The sequence below is a fragment of the Equus asinus genome, chromosome 2 (genome assembly GCF_041296235.1).
Source record: "Equus asinus isolate D_3611 breed Donkey chromosome 2, EquAss-T2T_v2, whole genome shotgun sequence".
Lineage (NCBI taxonomy): Eukaryota > Metazoa > Chordata > Mammalia > Perissodactyla > Equidae > Equus > Equus asinus.
The window spans coordinates 162,535,722-162,562,627 of NC_091791.1; the positions used below are offsets into that span (position 1 = coordinate 162,535,722).

General features: G+C 34.8%; 2 protein-coding genes across 2 annotated transcripts; both read left to right on the forward strand.

Moving 5' to 3' along the window:
• The first annotated feature begins 5,373 nt into the window (after positions 1 to 5,373).
• Positions 5,374 to 6,315, forward strand: LOC106833361 (olfactory receptor 4K13-like). The gene has a single exon (XM_014844551.3). It carries the CDS (start codon positions 5,374 to 5,376, stop codon positions 6,313 to 6,315), a length of 942 nt encoding a protein of 313 aa, XP_014700037.3.
• Positions 6,316 to 13,171: 6,856 nt separating this feature from the next.
• LOC106833360 (olfactory receptor 4K13-like) lies at positions 13,172 to 14,113 on the forward strand. Its single transcript, XM_014844550.3, has one exon. The coding sequence runs from the start codon at positions 13,172 to 13,174 to the stop codon at positions 14,111 to 14,113; it is 942 nt and encodes a 313-aa protein (XP_014700036.2).
• The last annotated feature ends 12,793 nt before the right edge of the window (positions 14,114 to 26,906 follow it).

Consider the following 26,906-nt stretch of genomic DNA (forward strand, 5'->3'; position numbering starts at 1 on the left):
TCAAATGTTTGAAATGAAAATGTTAACTATTATCAATTTTCTTCTCCTCAATTTTGTAAAATTAGTAAGAAATTTTTTATTTAAAATTGTAATGGAAGATGTCCATAACATAGACATAATACATAAAAATGTATGCATTCATTATGTACTTCTTTGTTTTAGAATTCAGGGAAACAGCCCTGATGAATGTTTAAAATATGTAAGGATAATGTCACTTTACAAAATTTTACAAGTGTCAGTAAATCACATTGTAAAATTAAAAAACGTTTCACAATACATGGTATTTAGTATAACTATTAAAACTGACGTTATTTATATAACTTAGTAGGTGTTAAAATATCTATAACTATATGTCAACCACACAGAGGCTTTAAAGAGGAAGTTTTATTTGAATGAGGATATGAAGAATATTTTTCCCTGGCTGGCCTCCATAGGCTAATCATCCTTAATAGAATGTTAAAATATGCCTAGAAATGAACATTCAAACATCTCTGTGAGTACCCATTAGTTTTCTAAGAATCAATATTAACTAAAACATTAAAGATTAAAACCATGAACTGATTATTGTATCTTGCTACACCAGACAACATCAATACTTCATGTTGTTTTAACTTAATTCAGTCATTCATGAACGCTTTTTTATAAAAGAAAATGAATTTAAAGGCACATAAAATCTTTCTTGATGACAACTCAATTTTGCAAAATTGTTCATTTCACCTATGTTTACTGTAAGTTTACTGCTACAATAATCAAAACCCCAATGGGATTTGCTTTAATTTCAGAAAATAATTCCATTTCATTGAAAAATATAAAGATATCTTAGAAATTTTTAAATGATCTAAACAAACAGAGGGGCCTTGCCTTTCCTAATATTGAAATGTACTGTATAATACAATGAGTAAAAGTAAAATATGTGCTACCTTGTCAAAAATTAACAGACAATAAAAGGGAGACTAGACCAATAGATCAGTAGAAAAGAATAGACGTGCATAAGTACAGTCAACTGATATTTTACAAAGGAGCAATGGCAACACAATGTAGAAAACATGATCTTTTCAACAAATAGTGTTGGGACAATAGGACGTTCAATGGAAAAACAATGAATCTAGACACAAATCTTACACTCTTCACAAAAATTAACTCAAAATGGATCACAGAACTAAATGTCAAATGCAAAATTGTAAGATATGCAGGCAATAATATTGGGCAAAATCTAGATGATCTTGGGTTTGGCAATGACTTTTCAGAGGCAACATCAAAGGCACAATCTATGAAAGAAAGAAGTGATAAACTAGATTCACTAAAAGTAAAAACCCGCTGTTTGAAAGACAATTGACAGAGAATGAAAAGACAAGCCAAATGAGGAGAAAGTATTTGGAACAGACACATCTGAAAAAAGCCCTACTATCCAAAATATGCAAGGATGTCTTAAACCTTAACAAAAAGAAAACACCTTAATAAAAAATGACCATATATCTTAACAAACACCTTCTTCAAAGACATACATCATATATCATCAGGATAATGCAAACTAAACAACTGTAAGGTATCACTACACAGCTAGTAGAACAGCCACAATCCAGAACACTGACAACACCAAATGTTGACAAGAATGTGGAGCAACAACACTCATTCATTGTTGGTAGAAATGCAAAATGGTACAGCCACTTTGGAGGACAGTTTGGCGGTTTCTTATAAAACTAAGTGTGTTCTTACCATATGATCCTGCAATTGTCCTCCTTGGTATTAGCCCAAATGCAGAGAAAATTTACATCCACAAAAAACTGCACATACATGTTCAGAGCAGCTTTATTTATAATTGCCCAAACTTGGAAGCAACCAAGATGTTCTTCAGTAAGTTTATGGATAAATAAACCGTGGTACATCCAGATAGTGGAATTTTATTCAATGCTAAAAAGAAATGAGCTATCAAGCCATGAAAAAGGCATGAAGAAAGGCATGGAGGAACCATAAATATGCATTACTGAGTGAAAGAAGCCAATCTCAAAAGGCTACACACTGTGTGATTTCAACTATATGATACTGTGAAAAAGGCAAGATTATGGAGACAGTAAAAAGATCAGTAGTTGACAGGGGTTAGTGGGAAGAAGGGATGACTAGGTTGAGCATGGAGGATTTTTAAGGCAGTGAAACTCCTCTATATGATACTATACTGGTGGATATATTTCACTATAAATTTGCCCAAAGCCATATAATGCACAAAGCCAAGAGTGAACAATAATGTAAACCATGGATTTGGGGTTAAAATGATGTGTCAATGGAGTTTCATCAATTGTAACAAACAGTTCACTCTGATATGGCTTGTTGACAATGGGCAAAGACTATGCATGTATGGTGACAAGGAGTACGTGGGCAATATCATTTGCTCAATATTGCTGTGAATTTAATACTGGTCTAAAAAATAAAGCCTTTTAAAAAAATAGGGAAGAAAAATAGATAAACCTGAAGTAGAGTCTTGTCTATCCATAAGTTTAAATGATAAAAGAAATATCATAAATTTTTAGTGGAATTAATTTTTATTTGCTTACATTTACATAAATAATTATCTCACATAATTTATCAATAAATTCCAGACAAATTAGAGTTTAAATTTTAAAAGATTTCAATTTTAATTGGAATTAAAATTGAAATAATCTGGACTGAATATTTATGCTTTGCTCATGGTAGAAAATAAACTATGACTATTACTAAAATAATTTACCTCTGGTAAATACACCTCTAGTAAAACTTCCCATATTGCATCATCTTTCCACACCCTCTTGGATTGTTGCTTTTATAATACTGTCATTTTGATAGGTGAAAATGGTGTCTCATTTTCTGTAACATCAAAAGTCTATTTTAACAATCCCAATTACTTTTTTACTGCCGGTCTCTGAGGAATCTGAAACAATCAAATGAGTTTTTCCTTCTGCCTCCTATCAAGGGCTACCTTTATATACTGTTGTCTTCTGAAGTTCAGAGCAGCAAATAAAATCACTGGATGATGAAGATTAAGCCTCTAGGATTTCATATTGATGCTCCTTCTGAAGTCCAAGTGCAAGCTGGTAGGTTATGTAATCCTGACGTCTCACTCAACCTGTGTACCGCATCTATCATAGTATTTTCAATTAAAATATTAAACTTGTCCATAAGTGATAAAATGCAAGTGCCAGAATAATAACTGAGTGCAGAGAGGAAAAGTAAACTGGAATAGTTGATTTTGTTACAACTGGACCCCCAAAAAAATACAAAAATCACTGTGTCAAAGTTTACTGAAAATTAAGATAATAATCCAACAATCCAGGCCAAATTAATTATTCTTCAAGAAAAATGCTCTAGGTATGTTTAAACTGTTTGGCTACACTGATAAGGTTGAATGATTTTATTCCGTGAATTATTGCATAATATAGAGAAGGTTGCCTAGATGATTTTAGGGATGAAATTATTTTTAAAGATTAATGAATCATAGAAATACAGGGATAAAATGCCTGACCCATGGCTCAGAAAACCGTAAAGTATCACCAGTCACCAAATATTGATGCTATCATTACATTTCTTAGGAATTATTGGAGGAACATATGAGGAAATTTAATTTTGCTATGGCAAGGGTCTGAAAATAGCCAAGGATTTGAACATTCATTCAGTTGAAAAACAATTCAGAGAAATTGCCTTGTCTAGGACTCTATCTTTGCCAGATTCATGTACACCTGAAAATCTACTTATTTTCACATCAGAGAAACAGAGAAGGCCCAGGGACTGTACCTTCCGTGGAGACTGTACCCTATGCAGCAAAGGTACAAAACTGAAAGAAAGAATAAAGATTCACATCTATATATGAGATATATCAAAGATTTGCATTTTCTATTCTGTTCCCTTGTGAAAGGAAGAAGCCTTTATGCAACTTTAAATGATGGTGTCAAACATAATGGTTTGAGAATGGACTACTTATGATAAAATGTATGTGTTAGTGATAGTAACCATACCTAGAAAGTGCATATGATTAAATGTTCATTATTGTTTACTAGATGTACTGTATTTTCAAAATTTGAAATGTGTCATTAAAATCTTAGAATGTACCCTGAAATCACACATACCCTATTTTCTTCTCTGATAATCGGTGTTAGGTCTGCGTCTAGACTCTGATAAGGGAGAAGAGAGGACTGGAGATGAGAAACAAGCTTGGATTAAGACCTGAAAAAAAGAGCTAAATTCAGCCAAACAGGGAGGCACTGAAATAAGTGGATTTATGTTGATCAAGAACTGACATATTCCCTTTAAATATACGTGTGTATTTTTAAAAATTTCATTTGGCTTAGCTAAGTCCATTTCAGTCAGTAACACACTATCTATGACTTATTTCCATCTTTGACAAAGTTAAAGGTTAAATGAACCTTAAAGAAAATCATTGTGAGGAAACATAGTACTAAAGCAGACAGATCACTAACCCGAAGACACTAGTCTGTTCAAACAACACATCACAGGTTTTGTAAACTTAGTTTCACAAAGGTAGATGATTCACTTCACTCTTTACACCTCTTTAAGTGAGAAAAGTTGAACCAGAGTACAGTGGTAAATTTCACTATTTCATAGTCCTAATGACAGTGATTTTGGTATTTCTATACACTCATTATATGTTAAAACATATGAATTAAAGAATATCAGATAAAAATGATCATTTGATCAATTTGGCAACAATTGGATCAGATTGCCCATATCTATGTCTAATTACATGAACAGAAGAGTTAGGCCCTAAGCGAGATGAGTCTGCAGTTTGAGCCAATCTGGGTCATTAATATCTGAAACCTAACCTTTCCTCAGTAATTGGGTTTGATCTCAGTTAACTATCTAATCGTCTCAACATTCAATTCATACCAAGAATATGGTTCTGGTCTCTAGTTCCCTTCAGGAAGTATACTGCACGTTACGTGACTTCAGCAATATTTTTTGAATATGACAAACTTTTTCCTGCATACTGAAGATATCACAAAAATGTACTTCATGAGAACTGCAAAATATAAAAATCTCCTCCAGTGATTCTTTTCAAAACTCTTCTCCATCTTTCTAATAAATTAAGTGTTTAATCTGGAGACAAGTTTTCTCAAATGTCTAACTGATTTTGCCTTGTACTAACCAAGAGACAAATTTGATTTCGTTGCCTCCATAGCTACCATCCTTTCTATTGTCTTGTGATCTTATGAAATATCTCCAACTGCAAAATACCTAGGGGGCAGTTGTATGGCCAAAACCGTTGTTTCCCTGAATAAGAAACAGGATCCTTAAGTAAAGATAAAGTTCACTGATTTGTTAATCTCTGTGACATACTGCATTCTTTCTCCTTTTAGACCGTTTCAGAAAAGTCATGCATAAGGATGAATGGATCTTCTAAATAATAGATCAAGTGTCTCTGAGTTCATCTTGTTGGGACTTTCCAGTTCTCAAGAAATTCAAATATTCTTTTTTGTAATCTTCTTTCTTGTCTATGTAGCCATTGTAGTAGGAAATCTCCTAATTGTGATCTCTGTAATATTTGATAAGCATCTTCATTCCCCCATGTATTTCTTTCTGGCAAATTTATCATTTTTTGACCTGTGTCTTTCCTCTGCGGCAACTCCCAAAGTGATTGCAGACTTCCTTAGAAAACGCAAGACCATCTCCTTTTGGGGCTGCATGGCCCAGATGTTCTTTATGCACTTCTTTGGGGGTGGAGAGATGTCTCTTCTGATAGCTATGGCCATCGATAGGTATGTTGCCATATGCAAACCCTTACACTACAAGACCATCATGAGTCGCAGGGTGCTCATCTTGTTTCTACTGCTCTCCTGGACAATTGGGTTCATACATACCACGAGCCAGATGGTTTTCACAGTGGGTTTACCTTTCTGTGGTCCCAATATTGTGGATAGCATTTTCTGTGACCTTCCCCTGGTCATCAAGCTTGCCTGCACTGAGACCTATACCCTAGAGCTCTTGATAATTTCAGAGAGTGGACTCCTGTCCCTGATCTGTTTCATTATCTTGCTCATATCCTATGTTGTCATGCTGGTCACCATCTGGCAGCACTCCTCCAGTGCATCCTCCAAGGCCGTGTCCACACTCTCTGCTCATATCACTGTGGTCACTCTCTTCTTTGGTCCTGCTATCTTCATCTATGCTTTCCCATTCAATAGTTATTCTGTAGATAAGTTTCTTTCTGTGTTTTACTCTACAATCACCCCTCTCCTTAATCCAATTATTTATACTCTGAGGAATCAGGAAATGAAGGCAGCCATTGGGAGACTGAGCAGCCAGCATGTTGGTTCCTGGCTCATCCACTAAATATTGTCTGCGATGACTGGTTATTTTGCGTGCTCTGCTATTTTTTGGGTTTTAAGTCTTAAATATTTATTCAAATGATTGAAATGAAAATGTTAACTGCTGGGAGCCGTGGCTACATCATTTGATCGGCTGTTTGACAGGGTCCAGCTGATTAACTCCGAGGGGTGCAGGGTCGCCCATTGGTGAAGAATAACCGGCCAGCCCCTCACATAGTTCTGAAACCTGTGCTGCTTCTAATTCCCCTTCATTCCTTTTCCTTTCTTAACCTCCAGTTTTCACTCCTTTGGGTGGCTGCTTGGGAGGCACTACCTCCTGGGAAAATTAGATATAGTAAGAGAATGTGACCACCTGCAGGTAACTTTCAAGATATTTTTCAGTTAATTATTGGAGGAGCACACAGTCCCATTTGAGACAAGCAGAAAGGAATCCTGCCCAGATAAGATGTCGAATTAGGTTTATGGCCTCTGTCTGGTTAATGTTTCCTTCTCCCTCCAGTTCTTTGTCTAAATATATATGCATCGTCGTTCTAAGTTTGTTGGTTAATTGGATGATCAAGAAGTATCTATATATTATTCTTGACCTTCTGCTTTCTGTTAAAATGTTATAGAGGTTTTCTCCTAAAAGCAATAAATAATAAATAATTGATGAGTAGAAGGGCCGAGGGGTGCAGGGATGTCCCTTGGTGAAGAATGGCCGGCCGACACCCCTGATATTTTCTGAATTATATGCACGCTTTCTAGCAAGGTTATGTCTATACTTATTTCTGTTTTTCATTCTTGAAGATATATAGTTTAGCTTAGCTTTTCAGCCCTTTACTTTACTAACAAAGTGATACTTTCTCAGGCAGTGTGTTTAAGGGACTGTTAGCTCCACAATCTAAAGGACAAAGGAATGCTTTCACCCCCTAAAGGGCGCGAAAATGTAAAGATGTTTAACTGCCCACTGAGAATGCAGATAGCCCTGGGGATAAGACACCCTGGAGTCGCCTTTTGTTCCCATTAAACATCTACACTAATGGCGCAAATGATTGAGGGAGGCAGGGATGGCTCCACCAGGATGTAACCAGATGGACTGCTGTCCTGTCCGGAGGCCTGGACCTTCTCTCTTTGATTTAACTTTACCATGAATTACAACAGACGCCTGGGTACCTATCTCCTTTAGCTTAGAGACAACAAACACTAGTTAATTGCAGAGAAGACTACCATTAACCTTATGCTCTATAGAACAGAATGCTAATAAATATTCTTGTGCTCGTTTTTTACTTCCTTATCTCTCTGAGAATATTTGTAGAACTATTTCTGTACTAATCCTGAAAAATATATAAACGACACTTGTGCACAGTAAAGTCGGACTTGCTAACACCAACCCAAGTCTCACGACCCCTTTATTTCCCCCTCAGTCATTGCGCCGACGCCGTCCATCCCTCAGGAACCTGGACTCCGCCGGGGCGGGACCCCGGCAGTTAACTATTATCAATTTTCTTCTCCTCAATTTTGTGAAATTAGTAAGAAATTTTTTATTTAAAATTGTAATGGAGGATGTTCATAGTATAGACATAATACATAAAAATCTATGATTCATTATGTACTTCTTTGTTTTAGAATTCAGGGAAACAACCCTGACGAATGTTTAAAATATGTAAGCATAATGTCACTTTACAAAAATTTTACAAGTTTCAGTAAATCACATTGTAAAAATAAAAAAAAGTTAGTAAAATATCACAATACATGGTATTTAGTATAACTATTAAAACTGACGTTATTTATATAACTTAGTAGGTGTTAAAATATCTATAACTATATGTCAACCACACAGAGGCTTTAAAGAGGAGTTTTTATTTGAATGCGGATATGAAGAATATTTTTCCCTGGGTGGCCTCAATACATTACTTATCCTTAGTAGAATGTTAAAATAGGCCTGGAATTGAATATTTCAAACATTTCTTTGTGTACCCATTAGTTTTCGAAGAATCAATGTTAACTAAAATATTAAAGATTAAAACCATGAACTGCTTATTGCATCTTGCTACACCAGACAACATCAATATTTCATGTCCCTTTAACTGAATTCTGTCATTCATGAAACCTTTTTTATAAAAGAAAATGAATTTAAAGGCACATAAAATCTTTCTTGATGAATACTCAATTTTGCAAAATTGTTCATTCACCTATGTTTACTGTAAGTTTACTGCCACAATAATCAAAACCCCAATGGAATTTGCTTTAATTTCAGAAAATAATTCCATTTCATTGAAAAATATAAAGATATCTAAGAAATTTTTAAGTGATCTAAACAAAGAGACAGAGCTTGCCTTTCCTGATATTAAAATGTACTGTATAATACAAGTGAAAATAAAATATGTGCTACCTTGTCAAAAATTAACAGACAATAAAAGAGAGACTAGACCAATAAATTAGTAGAAAAGAATAGATGTGCATAAATACAGTGAACTGATATTTTACAAAGGAGCAAAGGCAATATAATGGACAAAACATGATCTTTTCAACAAATAGTGTTGAAACAATAAGACAGTCAATGGAAAAACTATGAATCTAGACATAAATCTTATACTCTTCAAAAAAATTAACTCAAAATGGATCACAGAAATAAGTGTAACATGAAAAATTATAAGATATGTAGATGATATCTTTGGACAAAATCTGGATGACCTTGGGTTTGGCAATGACTTTTCAGATGCAACACCAAAAGCACAATCTATGAAAGAATGAATTGATAAGCTGGATTCACTAAGAGTAAAAATCCTGCTCTTTGAAAGACAATTGACAGGGAAGGAAAAGACAAGCCAAGTGAGGAGAAAGTATTTGGAAAACACATGTCTGAAAAAAGCCCTGCTATCTAAAATATGCAAAGATATCTTAAACCTCAACAATAAGAAAACAAACAGCCTTATTAAAAAAATGACTAATTATCTTAACAGACACCTTCTTCAAAGAAGATATACATCATATATCATCAGGATAATGCAAACTAAGCAACTATAAGATATTGCTACACAGCTAGTAGAAGAGCCCCAATCCAGAACACTGACGACTCCAAAGGCTGACAAGAACGTGGAGCAACAAGAACACTGATTCATTGCTGGTGGAACTGCAAAATGGTACAGCCACTTTGGAAGACAGTTTGGTTGTTTCTTATAAAACTGTGTTCTTACCATATGATCCTGCAATTGTCCTCCTTGGTATTTACCCAAATGCATAGAAAATTTACGTCCACAAACAACTGCACACACATGTTCAGAGCAGCTTTATTTATAATTGCCTAAACTTGGAAGCAACTAAGATGTTCTTCAGTAGGTTTATGGATAAATAAACCTTGGTACATCCAGATAGTAGAATTTTATTCAATGCTGAAAAGAAATGAGCTACCAAGCCATGAAGCAGGCATGAGAAAAGGCATGGAGGAACCTTAACTACACATTACTGAGTGAAAGAAGCCAATCTGAAAAGGCTACACACTGTGTGGCTTCAACTACATGATGTTCTGAAAAAGGCAAGATTATGGAGAGAGTAAAAAGATAGTAGTTGACAGGGGTGAGTGGGAAGAAGGGATGACTAGGTTGAGCATGGAGGATTTTTAAGGCAGTGAAACTGCTCTGTATGACACTATACTGGTGGATATATTTCACTATAAATTTGTCCAAAGCCATAAAGTGTACAAAGCCAAGAATGAACAATAATGTAAACCATGGATTTTGGGGTAAAATGATGTGTCAATGCAGTTTCATCAATTGTAACAAACAGTTCACTCTGATGTGGCATGTTGATAATGGGCTAGGGCTATGCATGTATGGTGACAAGGAGCATGTGGGAATTATCATTTGCTCAATATTGCTGTGAATTTAATACTGGTCTAAAAAATAATGTCTATTAAATAAAACAAGGAAGAAAAATAGATAAACCTGAAGTAGAGTCTTGTCTATCCATAAGTTTAAATGATAAAGGAAATATCATAAATTTTTAGTGGAATTAATTTTTATTTGCTTACAGTTAGATAAGTAATTATCTCACATAATTTATCAATAACTTCCAGACAAATTAGAGTTTAAATTTGGAAAAATTTCAATTTTAATTGGAATTAAAATTAAAATAATCTGGACTGAATATTTATTCTTTGCCTGAATATAACAATTATCAATGCTCATGGTAGAAAATAAACTACAATTATTACAAAAAATAATTTACCTCTGGTAAATTCACCTCTAGTAAAACTTCCCATAATGCATCATCTTTCCACACCCCCTTGATTATGGATTGTTGCCTTTATAATATTGTCATTTTGATAGGTGAAAATGGTGTCTCATTTTCTGTAACATCAAAAGTCTATTTTAACAATCCCAATTACTTTTTTACTGCCGGTCTCTGAGGAATCTGAAACAATCAAATGAGTTTTTCCTTCTGCCTCCTATCAAGGGCTACCTTTATATACTGTTGTCTTCTGAAGTTCAGAGCAGCAAATAAAATCACTGGATGATGAAGATTAAGCCTCTAGGATTTCATATTGATGCTCCTTCTGAAGTCCAAGTGCAAGCTGGTAGGTTATGTAATCCTGACGTCTCACTCAACCTGTGTACCGCATCTATCATAGTATTTTCAATTAAAATATTAAACTTGTCCATAAGTGATAAAATACAAGTTCCAAAATAATGAGTGCAAAGGGGAAAATTAAACTGGAATAATTGATTTTGTTACAACTGGACACAAAAAAATACAAAAATCACTGTGTCAAAGTTTACTGAAAATTAAGATAATAATCCAACAATCCAGGCCAAATAAATTGTTCTTAAAGAAAAGGGATCTAAGTATGTTTAAACTGTTTGGCCACACTGATCAGGTTGAATGATCTTATTCTGTGAATTATTGCATAATATAGAGAAGGTTGCCTAGATGATTTTAGGGATGAAATTATTTTTAAAGATAAATAAATAATAGAAATTCAAGGATAAAATGCCTGACCCATGGCTTAGAAAACCATGAAATATCACCACTCACAAAATATTGATGCTATCATTACATTTCTTAGGAATCATTGGAGGAACATATGAGAAAATTTAATTTTCCTATGGCAAAAGTCTGAAAATAACCAAGGATTTGAACATTCATTCAGTTGAAAAAAAATTGAGAGAAATTGCCTTGTCTAGGACTCTATCTTTGCCAGGTTCATGTACACCTGAAATCTACTTATTTTCATATCAGAGAAACAGAGAAGGCCCAGGGACTGTACCTTCCGTGGAGACTGTACCCTATGCAGCAAAGGTACAAAACTGAAAGAAAGAATAAAGATTCACATCTATATATGAGATATATCAAAGATTTGCATTTTCTATTCTGTTCCCTTGTGAAAGGAAGAAGCCTTCATGCAACTTTGAATGATGGTGTCAAACATAATGGTTTGAGAATGGACTACTTATGAGAAAATGTGTGTCTTAGTGATAGTAACCATACCTAGAAAGTGCATATGATTAAATGTTCATTATTGTTTACTAGATATACTGTATTTTCAAAATTTGAAATGTGTCATTAAAATCTTAGAATGTACCCTGAAATCACACATATCCTATTTTCTTCTCTGATAATCGGTGTTAGGTCTGCGTCTAGACTCTGATAAGGGAAAAGAGAGGACTGGAGATGAGAAACAAGTTTGGATTAAGACCTGAAAAAAAGAGCTAAATTCAGCCAAACAGGGAGGCACTGAAATAAGTGGATTTATGTTGATCAAGAACTGACATATTCCCTTTAAATATACGTGTGTATTTTTAAAAATTTCATTTGGCTTAGCTAAGTCCATTTCAGTCAGTAACACACTATCTATGACTTATTTCCATCTTTGACAAAGTTAGGTTAAATGAACCTTAAAGAAAATCATTGTTAGGAAATGTAGTTCTAATGCAGACAAATAACTGACACAAAGACACTATTCTGTTCAAATAATACATCATACTTTTCTTTTAGTTTAGTTCCACAAAGGTAGATGATTCACTTCACTTTTTACACCTCTTTATGGGACAAAAGTTGAACCAGACTACAGTGGTAAACTTAACTATTTCATAGTCCTAATGACAGTGATTTTGGTATTTCTATACACTCATTATATGTTAAAACATGGAATTAAAGAATATCAGATAAAAATGATCATTTGATCAATTTGGCAACAATTGGATCAGATTGCCCATATCTATGTGTAATTACATGAACAGAAGAGTTGGGCCCTAAGAGAGATGAGTCTGCAGTTTTGAGTCAATCTGGGTCATTAATATCTGAAAGCTAACCTTTCCTCAGTAATTGGGTTTGATCTCAGTTAACTATCTAATTGTTTCAACATTCAATTCATACCAACAATATGGTTATGGTCTCTAGTTCCCTTCAGGAAGCATAATGTACATTATGCGATTTCAGCAATATTTTTTTAATATGACAAACTTTTTACTGCATACTGAAAATATCACAAAATTGTATTTCATGAGAACTGAACATGTAAAAATCTCCTCCAGTGACTCTTTTCAAAACTCTTCTCCATCTTTTTAGTAAATTAAGTATTTATGTACAGTTTAATCTGGAGACAAGTTTTCTCAAATGTCTGATTTTGCCTTGTACTAACCAAGAGATAAATTTGATTTTGTCGCCTCCATAGCCACCATCCTTTCTATTGTCTTGTGATCCTATGAAATATCTCCAACTGCAAAATACCTACGGAGTAGCTGTATGGCCGAAATGGTTGTTTCCCTGAATAAGAAATCAAATCCTTAAGTAAAGATAAGGTTCACTGATTGTTAATCCCTGTGACATACTGCATTGTTTCTCCTTTTAGACTGTTTCAGAAAAGTCATGCAAAAGGATGAATGGATCTTCTAAGTAATAGATCAAGTGTCTCTGAGTTCATCTTGTTGGGACTTTCCAGTTCTCAAGAAATTCAAATATTCTTTTTTGTAATCTTCTTTCTTGTCTATGTAGCCATTGTAGTAGGAAACCTCCTAATTGTGATCTCTGTAATATTTGATAGGCATCTTCATTCCCCCATGTATTTCTTTCTGGCAAATTTATCATTTTTTGACTTATGTGTTTCCTCTGCGGCAACTCCCAAAGTGATTGCAGACTTCCTTAGAAAACGCAAGACCATCTCCTTGTGGGGCTGCATGGCCCAGATGTTCTTTATGCACTTCTTTGGGGGTGGAGAGATGTCTCTTCTGATAGCTATGGCCATCGATAGGTATGTTGCCATATGCAAACCCTTACACTACAAGACCATCATGAGTCGCAGGGTGCTCATCTTGTTTCTACTGTTCGCATGGGCAATTGGGTTCATATATACCATGAGCCAGATGGTTTTCACAGTGGGTTTACCTTTCTGTGGTCCCAATATTGTAGACAACATTTTCTGTGACCTTCCCCTGGTCATCAAGCTTGCCTGCACTGAGACCTATATCCTAGAGCTCTTGATAATTTCAGAGAGTGGACTCCTGTCCCTGATCTGCTTTATCATCTTGCTCATATCCTATGTTGTCATGCTGGTGACCATCTGGCAGCGCTCCTCCAGTGCATCCTCCAAGGCTGTATCCACACTCTCTGCTCACATCACTGTGGTCACTCTTTTCTTTGGTCCTGCTATCTTCATCTATGCTTTCCCATTCAATAGTTATTCTGTAGATAAGTTTCTTTCTGTGTTTTACTCTATAATCACCCCCCTCCTTAATCCGATTATTTATACTCTGAGGAATCAGGAAATGAAGGCAGCCATTAGGAGACTGAGCAGCCAGCATGTTCATTCCTGGCTTACCCACTAAATATTGTCTGTGACAACTGGTTATTTTGTGTTCTGTCATATTTTTGGGTTTGAGTCTTAAATATTTATTCAAATAATTGAAATGAAAATGCTAAATAAAATCAATTTTCTTATCTCAATATTCATGGAATTAATGACATTGTTTATTTAAAATTTTAATGGAAAATGTTCATAGCAGTGATAGTACACAAATAAGCATGAACTCAATACCTTCTTGTACCTCCTTTAATCTTAGAATGCAGGGAAACTGCCCTGTTGAATGTTTAAAATGCATAATCACAATGTCTTCTTAGACAAATTTTATAATATTTCAGTCATTCAATATGTAAAAATAAAGTTTTATGTAGTAACTTAGTAGGTGTTAAAATATATGACAGCCATATGGAGGCTTCACAGAGGAGTTGTGATTTGAATGAGGATTTGAAGAATATTTTTTCTGTGGATGGCCTCATTAGGCTGATCATTCATAGCAGAATGTTAAAATATGCCTAGAAATAAACATTTCAAACATGTCTTTGAGTACTAAAATAGTTTTCTCAGAATCAATATCAAGTAAAATAAAGACTAAAATCATGAACCGCTTTTTGTACCTTGCTACACCAGAAAACATGGATTCTTGACGTTCTTTCAGCTGAATTCAGTCACTAATGAAACACTTAAAACAGTATTTACCAAGTATCAAACACTGTCCAAGCAATATGGATACGTTGTTAATGATACAGACCTGGTCCCTGCCCTGGAGAGAGCAACAGGGAGAAGGATCTATGTTGGGCATCGTGGACTCAGAGAACCACCATAAGGAGACATTTAGAACAATACATTACAAAAGCTAAAGAATTAGACATTTGAGCAGGGAAAAGAGCATTCCATGCAGAAGGGCCAGTGTATATAGACATTGTTAAGTGAGACAGAGATTGTAGGTAGTGAAGGTAGAACTTTATGAAGGAAGTTGAAGACTAGAAGGAAGAACAATGTATGCTGAGATTTTATAGAAAAAAAGAGACGAGTATTCAGGCCGACTGGATCCTTTGTTATGGGTGATATGAAGTCATTAAAGCATTTTGACATTGTGAGTGATGGGAGTCTCTAGACGTTTAAAGTTTGGTACACTTCTGCCTTCTTAAATGAAGAATACAATGTAGCAAAGTAAAAGTAGAGAGAATATTAGTGGGCTGTTTCAAGTGGTAAGCCTGAATTTATTAAAAGATGCAAACGGTGAGTTTATGGAAACAGTGCAAAGAGGCCTTCCAAAGGCAAATACAAAACCTAAAATTATGCAAATGTCTTGGAGACCATGTCTTTTGGTGTCTTTTATTTTACACAACAATCTAAGTTGAATTTTCCCTCTTTATCTCCTTCTTCCTTTTTAAGTAACTTGCCCCACTTTAGTTTGACTCTAGATCATGTGCCCTTAACATTTCAACTTTATTCTGAAAATGTCTGGGTGTACATCCTTACCAACTAGTTTGAGTAATCTAGCCTGGGCATCCAATACTGTGCTCATATTATCTTTCTAATTTTATATTTAAGAATCCTTTTCTTCCTGAACACATTCCCTCAAATGACACACTAAACTGTGGCATATATCTATCTCCTCAGAAGAAATATTTTTAAAATTTTGTTTTTCATGGCAATTCTAATTGCTGGTGGCTGTATGGGAGACTACATTAAAAGAAAAACAATCAGAGGCTCAGTTAGAGTGAGAAATCTACTAGCAATGTCTGCCATGGGCTTTGGAAATGAATGTGGCACCATGTCTATCATATATTTACTACCCTCACATCCTTGTAATCTTTTCACTAGTATTATAGTTGGAGAAACATGGAAGAGTTACATGTAAGAATAAACACAGAAACATCCCTATAATAGATGAACTCATGTGTAATCATGTATTGTTACTCAGTTAGCCTTTAGAATTTTATTTGCTTAATTACATTGTTTTACCATAAAATTCCTACTAGAATTGTTGCCCAGATCTTCCTTTAATACTGTTGAGTCATCATAAAGTTCTACATAATTGTAAAGGACCTGGTGAAATTCTAAATCTTCAGAGTGGTTGATTGCTAAACTCCAATAATTAATCATTTATTGATTAATATTAATCATTCATTGATTACCATAGTGAAAGCCTCCCCTGCTTGCTCTCTCTCTGCCTCTCACTGTCTTTCTCTTTCTCTCTCACCCTCCTTATATGGTACAAGGAGATTTTTCTCTATATTAAGAACTGGTCTATAGTCTGTGTGTTTCCTTACAAGTCTTGCTCAGTGTGGACATGGTTTATTTTAGTTTTACTTGAATACACGCATTCAATTATCAAATTAACTACAAATATTCAGATTAATAAAGTCAGATTAATGGAATTATAATTCCCTCAAGTCTATCATCTATGTTAGATCCATTTTCTATAAATATGCTCACCATCCACCAATCAAAACACTTCACTTGGTGCTCTCTCTGGAAAGTAGTTACTAGAGAAAGTTCACATACTTGATACACTTGGTGAATTCACAATCCATTTAAATAATGAGAGAATAAGTCCTTGCTGAGGGTTGATCACCAGTCCGCATGTTACGTATGCTTCTTGTCCTTTTTTTTTTTTACCTGCAAATGATTGTCATGTATATTCATGGAGGTAAAAAAAAATGAACAATATATATTCAAAATCTTACTGTGTCTGCACGTCTTTGAAGAGGCCACTCCTTCGCTAAATCTGGTAGGTTTAAATAGCAGTGCTAACAACATATTGCAATTGTATACTTTAATAAAAGAGGAGATATTTTACAAGGAACTTGGAACTGAATAAAAAACCATATTATTTTGCTCATGAGAGCACCAGATAATTTTGGTCAACTGGCATCTGGACAAATGTATCTAGTTTCAGTAAGAAGTAGAGCCAGTCTGTGACAGATAAATAAATACCATTCACGTTCTTGATTTGAGGGGTCAGTTTTATGGTTTAAGTTTGTGTTTTAGCACATACACTTGGGTTGATTTAATCTCTATGAAATAGAAAAATAATAATTTAGAATAGGGTAAAATAATGTAAAAATTAGTTCTGTCTTGGGTAAGTTTAGCATCTGTGACAAGTCTGAAATGTAATCTAATAAAATCTCAGATCAAGAAAATAGGAAACATTGACTTATTTTATTTTATATTAATTTAGTAATCTATGCTTTTCCTTTCCTACACTGAGTATTTATTTCAACACAGAAGACCCTTACAGAATATTAAGTGAGATAAATGATTAATTTAAATCAGTGTTTTTTTAATTTTTCCAAGTCTATAATTATCATCTTGATTAAAGTCACATAACTTTCTATTCAATAGCATTGTCTAATTGTACTGCAAATATATTCATGTTTGGTAATTTTGCAACTCAAGGACTATTTCCTATTTTTCTAAACCTGCCAGCCATTCCTTACCAACATTTAAAACGATTATTTTAAAATTTTAAACTTGATCAATATAGGAGAACCAAGTTTTTGTGCATTTATAATGTTTAGCTTTTTCTATTAAATGTACAAGTTTATTTTTTTAATTAGAAGATATTTATAATGCTTATTTTAGCAACAAATCTGATTTTTCACATTCCAAACATTTTTTGTGATAAGTGAATATTACCCACGGGTTATACAATCCACACGTGGCTTAAAATTCTCATGAAAAGAAATCATGAAAAAAACCACAAAACATCTCAAGATCAAGAGAAACTGTACAGCCTTTATACTTATCAAAAAAGCTGTCAGTTACACATTTCCACATACACTATTCAAGTACTTTTGTGGGAATGTATGGAAATGACTTTATTACTGAATATAGACACACAGTGTTAAACATCCTGTATATTTTTTTCCCCTAGCAAGCAACCACAGTTGAAAGAGTGGAGTTATTTTTCATCTTTTAGTCACATGAATGGTACAGAAAGTGCTAGGCTACCCAGTCTCAGGCCATCCATCCCATCTCAGGCAAAGTGTCTGCTGGAGAAAAACCAAACTCTACCGGATCTAGTTTTATTCAATTATTTTTCATTCCTTTTCAATTCACTACTATTTGTATAATACATTCTACTCAAAAATTTAAATTTTCCACTTGAGGTTTAACTGTGGCTTAAGTTAGGAAGAATTCTTTTCTTTCTTTCTCTATCTTATTTTCACCTGTTTCTAAGTACAAAAACATGTATTTCAAAGATATTTCTTTTCTAATCATGCATACAAACTGTCATAATGAATGATTTCATCTGTCATAACAGATTTGAATCCATCTATATGTATTCTTAGCTACATATTTTGTAAATATTTATATATATTTTATAAATATGATTGTAAATTTTTAAAAGCCTAAATTAATGTTTTGTTTTAATTTTCCAATTTTACATATTAAACTATAAAAATTACTTCTGTGATTCTCCTCAAGATTTTCTCCTGTTAATATTTTGAGACTGAGGACAGAAGAGTTTTGAAAACCATTTCATAACTAGTCTGTAGACTCAGTTACTGCATGAAACTGTATACCAATGGTGATGACAATAATTCCTTATAAAGAAGACAACTAGGTAATTAAATCATTCCTATTTAACAGAGACAAATATTTCCATTAACTATGTCTTTTTCTTACCGTCTTCCATAATAAAATTGTTTTGTCATCCTTGGTTTGAGTATCCTTATAATCCCCAGAAAATGAGTTAATGCTAAAGATAGAATTTTGCAAATGCACATACATAGCACCTATCTGTATACAATGAAATATGAAAATATATTCAGTATTCGTTAGTCTTTAGAGCCGCAAAATAATCTTTGAAGGTGAAAAGTAGGCATTAATTCATTTTCATAGAAAAATAAATCAATGTTCAAAAGAGTTAAGAGTATATTTGCCTAGTAAATGTTGAGCATTGGACTAATTAAATCTTGAATCTTGCATCAGCCTTTTTTTTTAGTGTATTCTGATAGTTGAGTCAAACAATAAGTTCTGATATTTCATGAACTATTAAGCCAAAAAGTGGATTTTCTGTGCTTTTCTTGTTGATTTGCACTAGCCAATACAGGAGCTATTACCATATATGGCTATTTAAATGAATAAAATAAATAAAATTGAAATTTTAGTTCCTCATTCACATTAGCCTTGTTTCAAGTGTCTGACAGCTATATGTAAATAGTGACCACCATATTGGACAAGGAAGATACAAAACATTTCCATCATCATAGAAAGTTCTATTGAACAATAGTGATCTAGATATTACTCCCTTGCCAATTTAATATATTACAAATATTTCTTTTGAATCTATCATTGTTTACTTTTGTCTCTAGTTCACTTCACTGGACAAACATTTTCACTATTTGTATTCTGATATTTATCAAAAAGTTGCCTTTTTATTCATTTTAAAAGATTTCTTTATAAGATATCCTTCCATAAATACAAGTTGCAAAGATATTCCTCACATTTTCTTCTATACTATCATATCATATTTTTCACAATTTCTTGTTAAATATTTCTGGAGTCCACTTTTGTGTATATGGAAGGTAGGGGCCCAACTTTATTTAAGAATTAAATTTTGTTGATTAAAAATTTTATATGAATTAATTTCCCATTCTTCTGCTGCTGATGTTTTATTCTGTAACTAATTCAAAATACAAACACTAAAAACTGCTCCCCACATTTCTCATTCACTTTTAGCATGATCAGACGAAGAGGAATGAACAACATTTAAATTCCTTGAACATAATCTGATCACACCTTCCCTGGGCGTGTGGGGTAGGAGGTAACACGTTTGTGCTTTTATGTCTAAAGTCATTAGAAATTATTATATACGTACAAAACTTTGAACACCTTCACATTTTGACAATCCCTTTAGAGTAACCATGCCTCACCAATACATATTTTTTTGAAGAGAGTGTATTTCCCAACCACCCTCACTGCCAAGATGCAGGTATATGACTTAGCTTCCACCTATCTGATATACCTATCTGTGGGAGACTTTTATTTGAAAATAAGTCACATAAATAATAAGCCAGGAAATAGTAATTCATTTTTATGGTACCAGTAACAACAAAGGTTGTTCAATCTCTTTCACAACATAAATAAATAAATAAATAAATAAATAAATAAATAAATGAATAAATGTCTCACAACCAGCTGAAGACAAAAGACGGAAGGAAGCCACCAGCTCTAAAAGTCTCTTCAATCTCCCTAGTGGATCTAACTTCTTCTATTATGTTCAAACTATAATTGATGCTAAGGGACCAAGTCATCACAAAACACTTTTTTTGTGAAGGATCATTCCATCAACAGACAGAATTCCATTAGAATCACCTACTGGGAATTCCTAGAATTTTCCAGCACTTATTGAACACTACTTAATCCTAACAGAATCTATATTCGGAAGTCTCCAGGTTGGAGTTTATATGTCTTAGTGACCTGTTCCTTCTTAAGGAGCTGTGAATTCAGAGGGCTCCTTGCCATGCTGATATTTTCCCATCTGAACTCATTGTCTGTAACTGCTTCTAAACTGGTAAGTAAAAGAGACATTGCAAAAATAATAAAGTCAATGTCTTTGCCTGTCACAGCTCGCACAAAATAGTAAATGTTAACTTAATTTGTTATAATCAGCCCTGAAAAGGCACAGTGTCTCGTTTGGGAAATTGTGTCAGAGATTCCGGAAAATTAACAAGAAAAAGAATTAAACTCAGAGTTATGAAAATTAAGTGAGATGATTTATGGGAAGTTTCTAATACAAAATCTGGCAAATAGTAGAACCTCAATGAATGATTGCATTTATTGTCATTGAAGAAAAAACTTGAGCCTCTATATTATGTCAGGTACTGCTAGGTGCTAAGATAACTATAAATAACTCAAAGAACACATAATCTTGGAAGATAGACAGAAATATATACAAATAACTATATCATAAGTTACTAGTGTAGTACTGTGGGAGCACAGAGAAAAGAAGCATCAATTTTGACTCTGTTTGCAGAAGATCCACTGAGAATGTATTATTTGATTTAGGAATTGAGGGTGAATCGGAGTTAGAAATTCAAGAAGATTCATTTATGTAGATGAATGTATTTCTTCTTAACAAGGAGTTAAATTTCCCAGAATCATCCTTTCAGGACGGCTTTGTAAAGAGAACTAAGCTGATGCTAAATTAAAACTATGGAACAAACAACCAATTCCTGATAAGCCATACTGATTTAAGAAAATCTACGCATTTTTATGCCCCAAGAGGTGGCTGTATTTGGGGTTTTGTTTTGGTGTTGCTTAGGCCCCAACTGGATCCAGGAAAGAAATTGCTTTCACTGGAATTTCTGGTCTTCCTAGCTCTGGTGGAGAGACTGGGTCGCTTAAAAAAGAACTTAGAAAATATGTGTTAGGCAAAAATACAGACCTGTCCTGCACTACTCTTAGAACCTGCATAAACCCCAGAAATAAGGAGATCACTTGGGTTCAGCTTTACTCCAGTGACCCCACTTGGAATTACCTCTACTTTCCTGTGCCTAGGCTTCCTTTTACTGTGTGATCTGCTCAGCAGCCCTGTCCAATTCCTCTCCCCAGTGAGAAGAGCAAAAGTTCGATATCTACTTTCTCTTGATTGTAAATTGGGCTGGAAGACAAAGGAAAGAAATGGAGCTCTGGAAAGACTGGCTAGGTCAAAGTAAGGAAAACAATTTGGACTTAACCATTTATCTGAGGAAAACAATGGGAGGAAAGGACTCAAGAGAAGAGTGACAGTGTGTTTGTAGGCAGTTATTGGGAACGGAGAAGTTATAGTGAGGAAAGAGATTCAGGAATCTTGAAAGCTGGCAAGTGTTAGTTCCTTCTTATGGAAGTATGACTTCAGAAATAAAGCGTTAGTTCCTGCCTTTTTTTTTTTTTTTTTAATATACTATACAACACATACTCTTGAGGGGCTCAGCAGGGTCACTTAAATGGACCAGAATCAGATGGCAGAGTCAGTGCTCTCACTTCATAAAGCTGTCCAGGAAAGGTATTTGATCAGGAAAGTAGACTCCTTTTTAACAAGGAAAGCACACATCCGTTAGCCTCTTTGCTCAGGAAACCTTTAGTTTCTGTCCCAGAGTTTACAGAGGATTGAAATACATTCAAAAGGCAGGTGGGCAGAATGGAATCATGGCTCCACAGATAATAGTAATCAGCCCTAAGCAATGTGTGCATAGTCACGGTGGGAGCCATAGTGTCAGAAACCAGGAAAGCACCAGTATCCTAAAGTAAGACAAGCTAATTAACTGAATCTTTAGCCCCAGACCAGAAACCAAAGTAAACATGGAGATCAGCAACCTAATTTCAGAGAAGACCAGAGCATCAGCTCAAGTCCTTGAACTTGAAATATTTCTTTTCCCTAGAGAATGTTTACAAAATATTTCTGCCTCAGCAAGACACAGCAGGCCAGAGTAGATGAGCTTGTTGTTCTGGTATGAGAGGTGTGCGGAAAGTGAGAGGCAACATCCTAACTTAATTAGTGTTTCCCTGAGTTTTAGAAGGTTTCAAATAAAATACAAATGTATGAAAACTTCCAAGTTTGTAGCTGCAAATATGAATCCTATGATGCAAATATGAATCCTATGATACAATAATGAAGAAAAAATTCATAAGCTTCCATTATGCAAAACTGCTTTAGACATGTGGGGACTTTCAGTGGTTGTCCAATGGTACTCTGGTAAATCATCAAACTCAGATTAATGTTAGAAGTGTATTTTTTGATGCCATTAATGATACTCTGTCACAGTGAAGGGTAAGGGACTATGATTTAGAGTATAATATAACTTGCTGTGAATAAAGTGAACAGAATCATGGCATAATATTAATTTCATGCCAAAGAAATATTACACATATACTAGATCATGCAAGAATTTTGCCTCAGGGCAAGAATCAGTTCTACTCAAATTGCCGCATGATGTGGAAAATGACCAAATGTACTACTGTGATTGCAAGGCAATGTTTTCAATTATCAAAAACTTTCCTTTTTTTCTTTTTTTATTCTTTTATTAAATGAGGTACAATAGGTATACAACATTGTGCAAGTTCCTGGTGTGTGACATTATAATTTGATATTTGTATACAATACAAAGTGATCATTACTGTAAGTCTAGGGATAGATTACCAAAAAGTATTCAAAGTGTCTTTTTCCCTTTAATGGGTAGTACTAAATTTACTTCCAAAAAAAAAATCTGTAGTAACATGAGTGTCCTTTTCATTGCATCCTCAAATGTGAGTTTTACCTCTCTTCTAATGTTTGTCAGTTATGTGAGAAGTGATATCTCGTTATTATTTTATTTTTCATTTTTCTAACTACTAATGAGATTATTCATTTTACCCACAGGTTTGTTGGTTATTTAGAATTACTGTCCCATGAAATGTTTATTTATATTTGTTTTCAATTTTTTTTTTTTTTTGAGGAAGATTAGCTCTGAGCTAACATCTGCCACCAATCCTCCTCTTTTTGCTGAGGAAACTGCCCCTGAGCTAACACCCAGGCCCATCTTCCTCTACCTTATACGTGGGATGCCTATGACAGCATGGCTTGACAAGCAGTGCAGAGGTTCCCACCTGAGATTCGAACTGGCAAACCCTGGGCCTCTGATATATGAACTTAACTGTTGTGCCACTGGGCCAGCCCCCTGGTTTTCTAAATTTTTAATGGTTACCTTTTAAAAAAATGATTAAGAGGAATTCTTTCCAGATTTTGGATATTAATTTTTTTTTTGAAGATTAGCCCTGCGCTAACATCCGCTGCCAATCCTCCTCTTTTTGCCGAGGAAGTTTGGCCCTGAGCTAATATCTGTGCCCATCTTCATCTATGGCTTGATAAGTGGTGCCTATGTCCCCAGGCTGCCGAAGTGGAACACATGAACTTAACCTCCAAGCCACTGATCCAGCCCCTGGATATTAATATTTTATCCATTGTATGTTTTAAAATCATTTACTGATTAAAACTTTTGCCTTCTCACTATTTTATTATATACTTTACTACTTTTAAGTAGGTTGTCAAGTATATTGATATTTTCTTTACAGTTTCTGAGTTTTTTATCTCCCTTTAATAACTTTCCAAACCCTAAATATTTTTTATTTTTATATTTAATGTACCAGGAGTCTTTTCCACATAGAATGAAGTGAGAAAAAATTTTGTTTTCATCCAGGAAGACAGCTTCTTCTGCCACAATTGAGCTGTGATTGTGATTGTGACTATAAAGATAACTGGCAGAAAATACTTTTCAAACCTACAATATAATTCAGTGACAAGATTCACAGAAAGAATTTCAGCATCAAGTCACCAAGATTTCCTAGAAGATGTAGGATTATAGCCAAAGATATCTAGAAACAAAATCTGTGGCAGAAGCTTATAAATAAGTCTATGTGCCCAATATCTCTGACAACCCTCAGAAGGTTGACATTCCCAACCCAAACTCTTCATTCCCTCAGTCCTGTCCTGGGTCCTGTGCTGACTATTCTGAAACAGATAAGTGAAAGTCCTTAGTATTTATTAAACAATACGAAGACTATTTTGATGCTCAATGTGTTTGTCATGTTTTTTCATGTCATAAGAATCTATAAATGATACAGATTCTAGTTATAGAAACATGACCAATATCAAGAGTACTAGAATTACTATGGAGAGTGAAAAGGACAAAGCAGTGGTTTTCAACCAGGGACAGTTTTGTCCCCCATGGGATATTTGGCAATGTCTGGGTACATTTTTGGGTGTCACAACCGAAAAGGTGCTACCAACTAGCAAGTAGAGACTAGGGGCACTACTAAATATCCTAAAATGCATTGGGTAGCCCCTACAACCAAGAACTATCCAGCCCAAAATGTTAGTGGTGCTGAGAAACCCTGGGGCAAAGAAATATAATACAATGAGTCATAAAAATTTGGGTATGCTGAAATGTTCTAGATGGAATGTAAATTAAAATATTGCCAGGGTTTTCTTAATCACATTAATATCAGAGAGCAATAATTTGTATGTTTTAAAGAACTGGCTTATAAAATGCATTTTTAAGTAATTTTGGGTTGCAGTGGATAATTTTGTTTGTAACGCACATGCTAGTTGACCGGATTCAGCCTCCTCAGGAGGGAAGTTGCTGTGCACAGTCATGGTTTAGGTGGAACCTTAGGGCTGCCAGTCAGGATAAAGGGAATCTAGATGGGTAATTATGGGGCACATACAGAAAAAAATAAGGCATTTATGAGCTCTTCTTCTGAGAGCTTTGTTCTGGTTATTTATTGTCACATAACGAACACCCCGATGTTTCAAGGTTTAGAGCAATTGTTGTTAACTTTGATAATTCTTCAGGTTGATTGAGTTCAGCTAGGTAGTTTAGCTTGGGCCCTTTAATGCCACTGGAGGTACATGACAGCTGTGGCTGGAATTAACTGAAGGCTTGACTGGGCTGAATTTCCAACATGGTTCACTTACATGCCTGGAAATTGATATCTTCTGTCTTCCAAGATTTCAGTTGGGACTGCTGAGCAGAGCACCTGTATGTGGCTCCTCTATGTAGCTTGGGATGCTCATAGCAGGGTGACTGGTTTCCAGAGGGAGTGATCCAAGAGCGAATGTTACAAGAAGCCTAGAGAAACCCTATAGAATTTCATGATTAGACTTATAAATCACACAATATAACTTCACCACATCCTATGGGTCAAAGGCAAGTCACCCAGCCAGCTTAAATTCAAGAGGAAGGGACTACACATGGGATGAAATGCTGGGATATATGGCTCATTGGAAGGTCATATTTGGCAACTAGATACCATAACCTTGACTCTAGAAACTCACTTTTGAGGAATGCTTTAATCAGAAGACCTGAATCTTGGGAATGACTATAAGTCTTATAATCAGAAGTCTGGGGATCATGTAAATTAACTAAGGGATCTGAACTGAAGCTAGAGAAGAAGTGCAAGGAGAAGGAGGAAGGTTTGGGGGAGCATCTGTCAGGAGGCAGGCAATCAGACATGCATATCTTAAAACTCCATGATAGTTAACATTTTAACAAAGGGCCCAGTACACCGTAACTTTTTATCAAATAGGTACTGACTGATTTTCAGGCTTATAGATGTTTTATTCTACTTGCAGAAGGGTTTTTGATGAATAAAACTAAGTTTTGAGAATGATTTTGTCAGTGAGAACAATATGTCTCTTCTCTTAATTTCTGTAGTCTATACAACTGGGCACTATTACATATTTTCTTCAGTTGTTCTGTGATTGCTTATTAAGAGCAGGCTATATTTCTTCAGTCGGTCTGTTGTGCTGATTAGGGTTGGAGATCACAAGCCCTTTTTTCATTCATCACACTCTCCCATTCTCACTTATTAATTATCACATAGTATAAAGTTCTTTGAAACAACAGCCTCAGTATCTCTCCTAAAATGGATCTTGAATGCATCTTATTTCCTTGAACAGCAGGCAATGATTGTACTACTACAACCAGACACAGTAGTAGAGACTTCCTTTTCACTCCTTCTATCTCTTACTAACCTAGGGCTTTGTATTCTCAGCATAATCTCCCTGTGTCCTTGTTCACCAAATTCTTTAATCCTTAGAAATATTTTAACTGGTGTTATACCATATTTCAGCCAAGAGTCAAGAAATTTTGAGTGCAAACAAAATGTGGAACATTTAACAGTATCTGGTAGTTACAGTATCTCCACTTTGGAAGTATAGGCAAGAAGGCATTCAGTCACTCTTGATCTTCTGAGCGTTTGGTCTCTTGGCAGAAAACACACAAAAAGTAGCTGACTTGGGGCCAGCTCAGTGGCATAGTGGTTAAGTTCTCATGCTCTGCTTC

Coding starts and splice junctions, on each gene's coding strand:
- LOC106833361 (XM_014844551.3), top strand. CDS start 5,374: ATGGATCTTCTAAATAATAGATCAAGTGTCTCTGAGTTCATCTTGTTG.
- LOC106833360 (XM_014844550.3), top strand. CDS start 13,172: ATGGATCTTCTAAGTAATAGATCAAGTGTCTCTGAGTTCATCTTGTTG.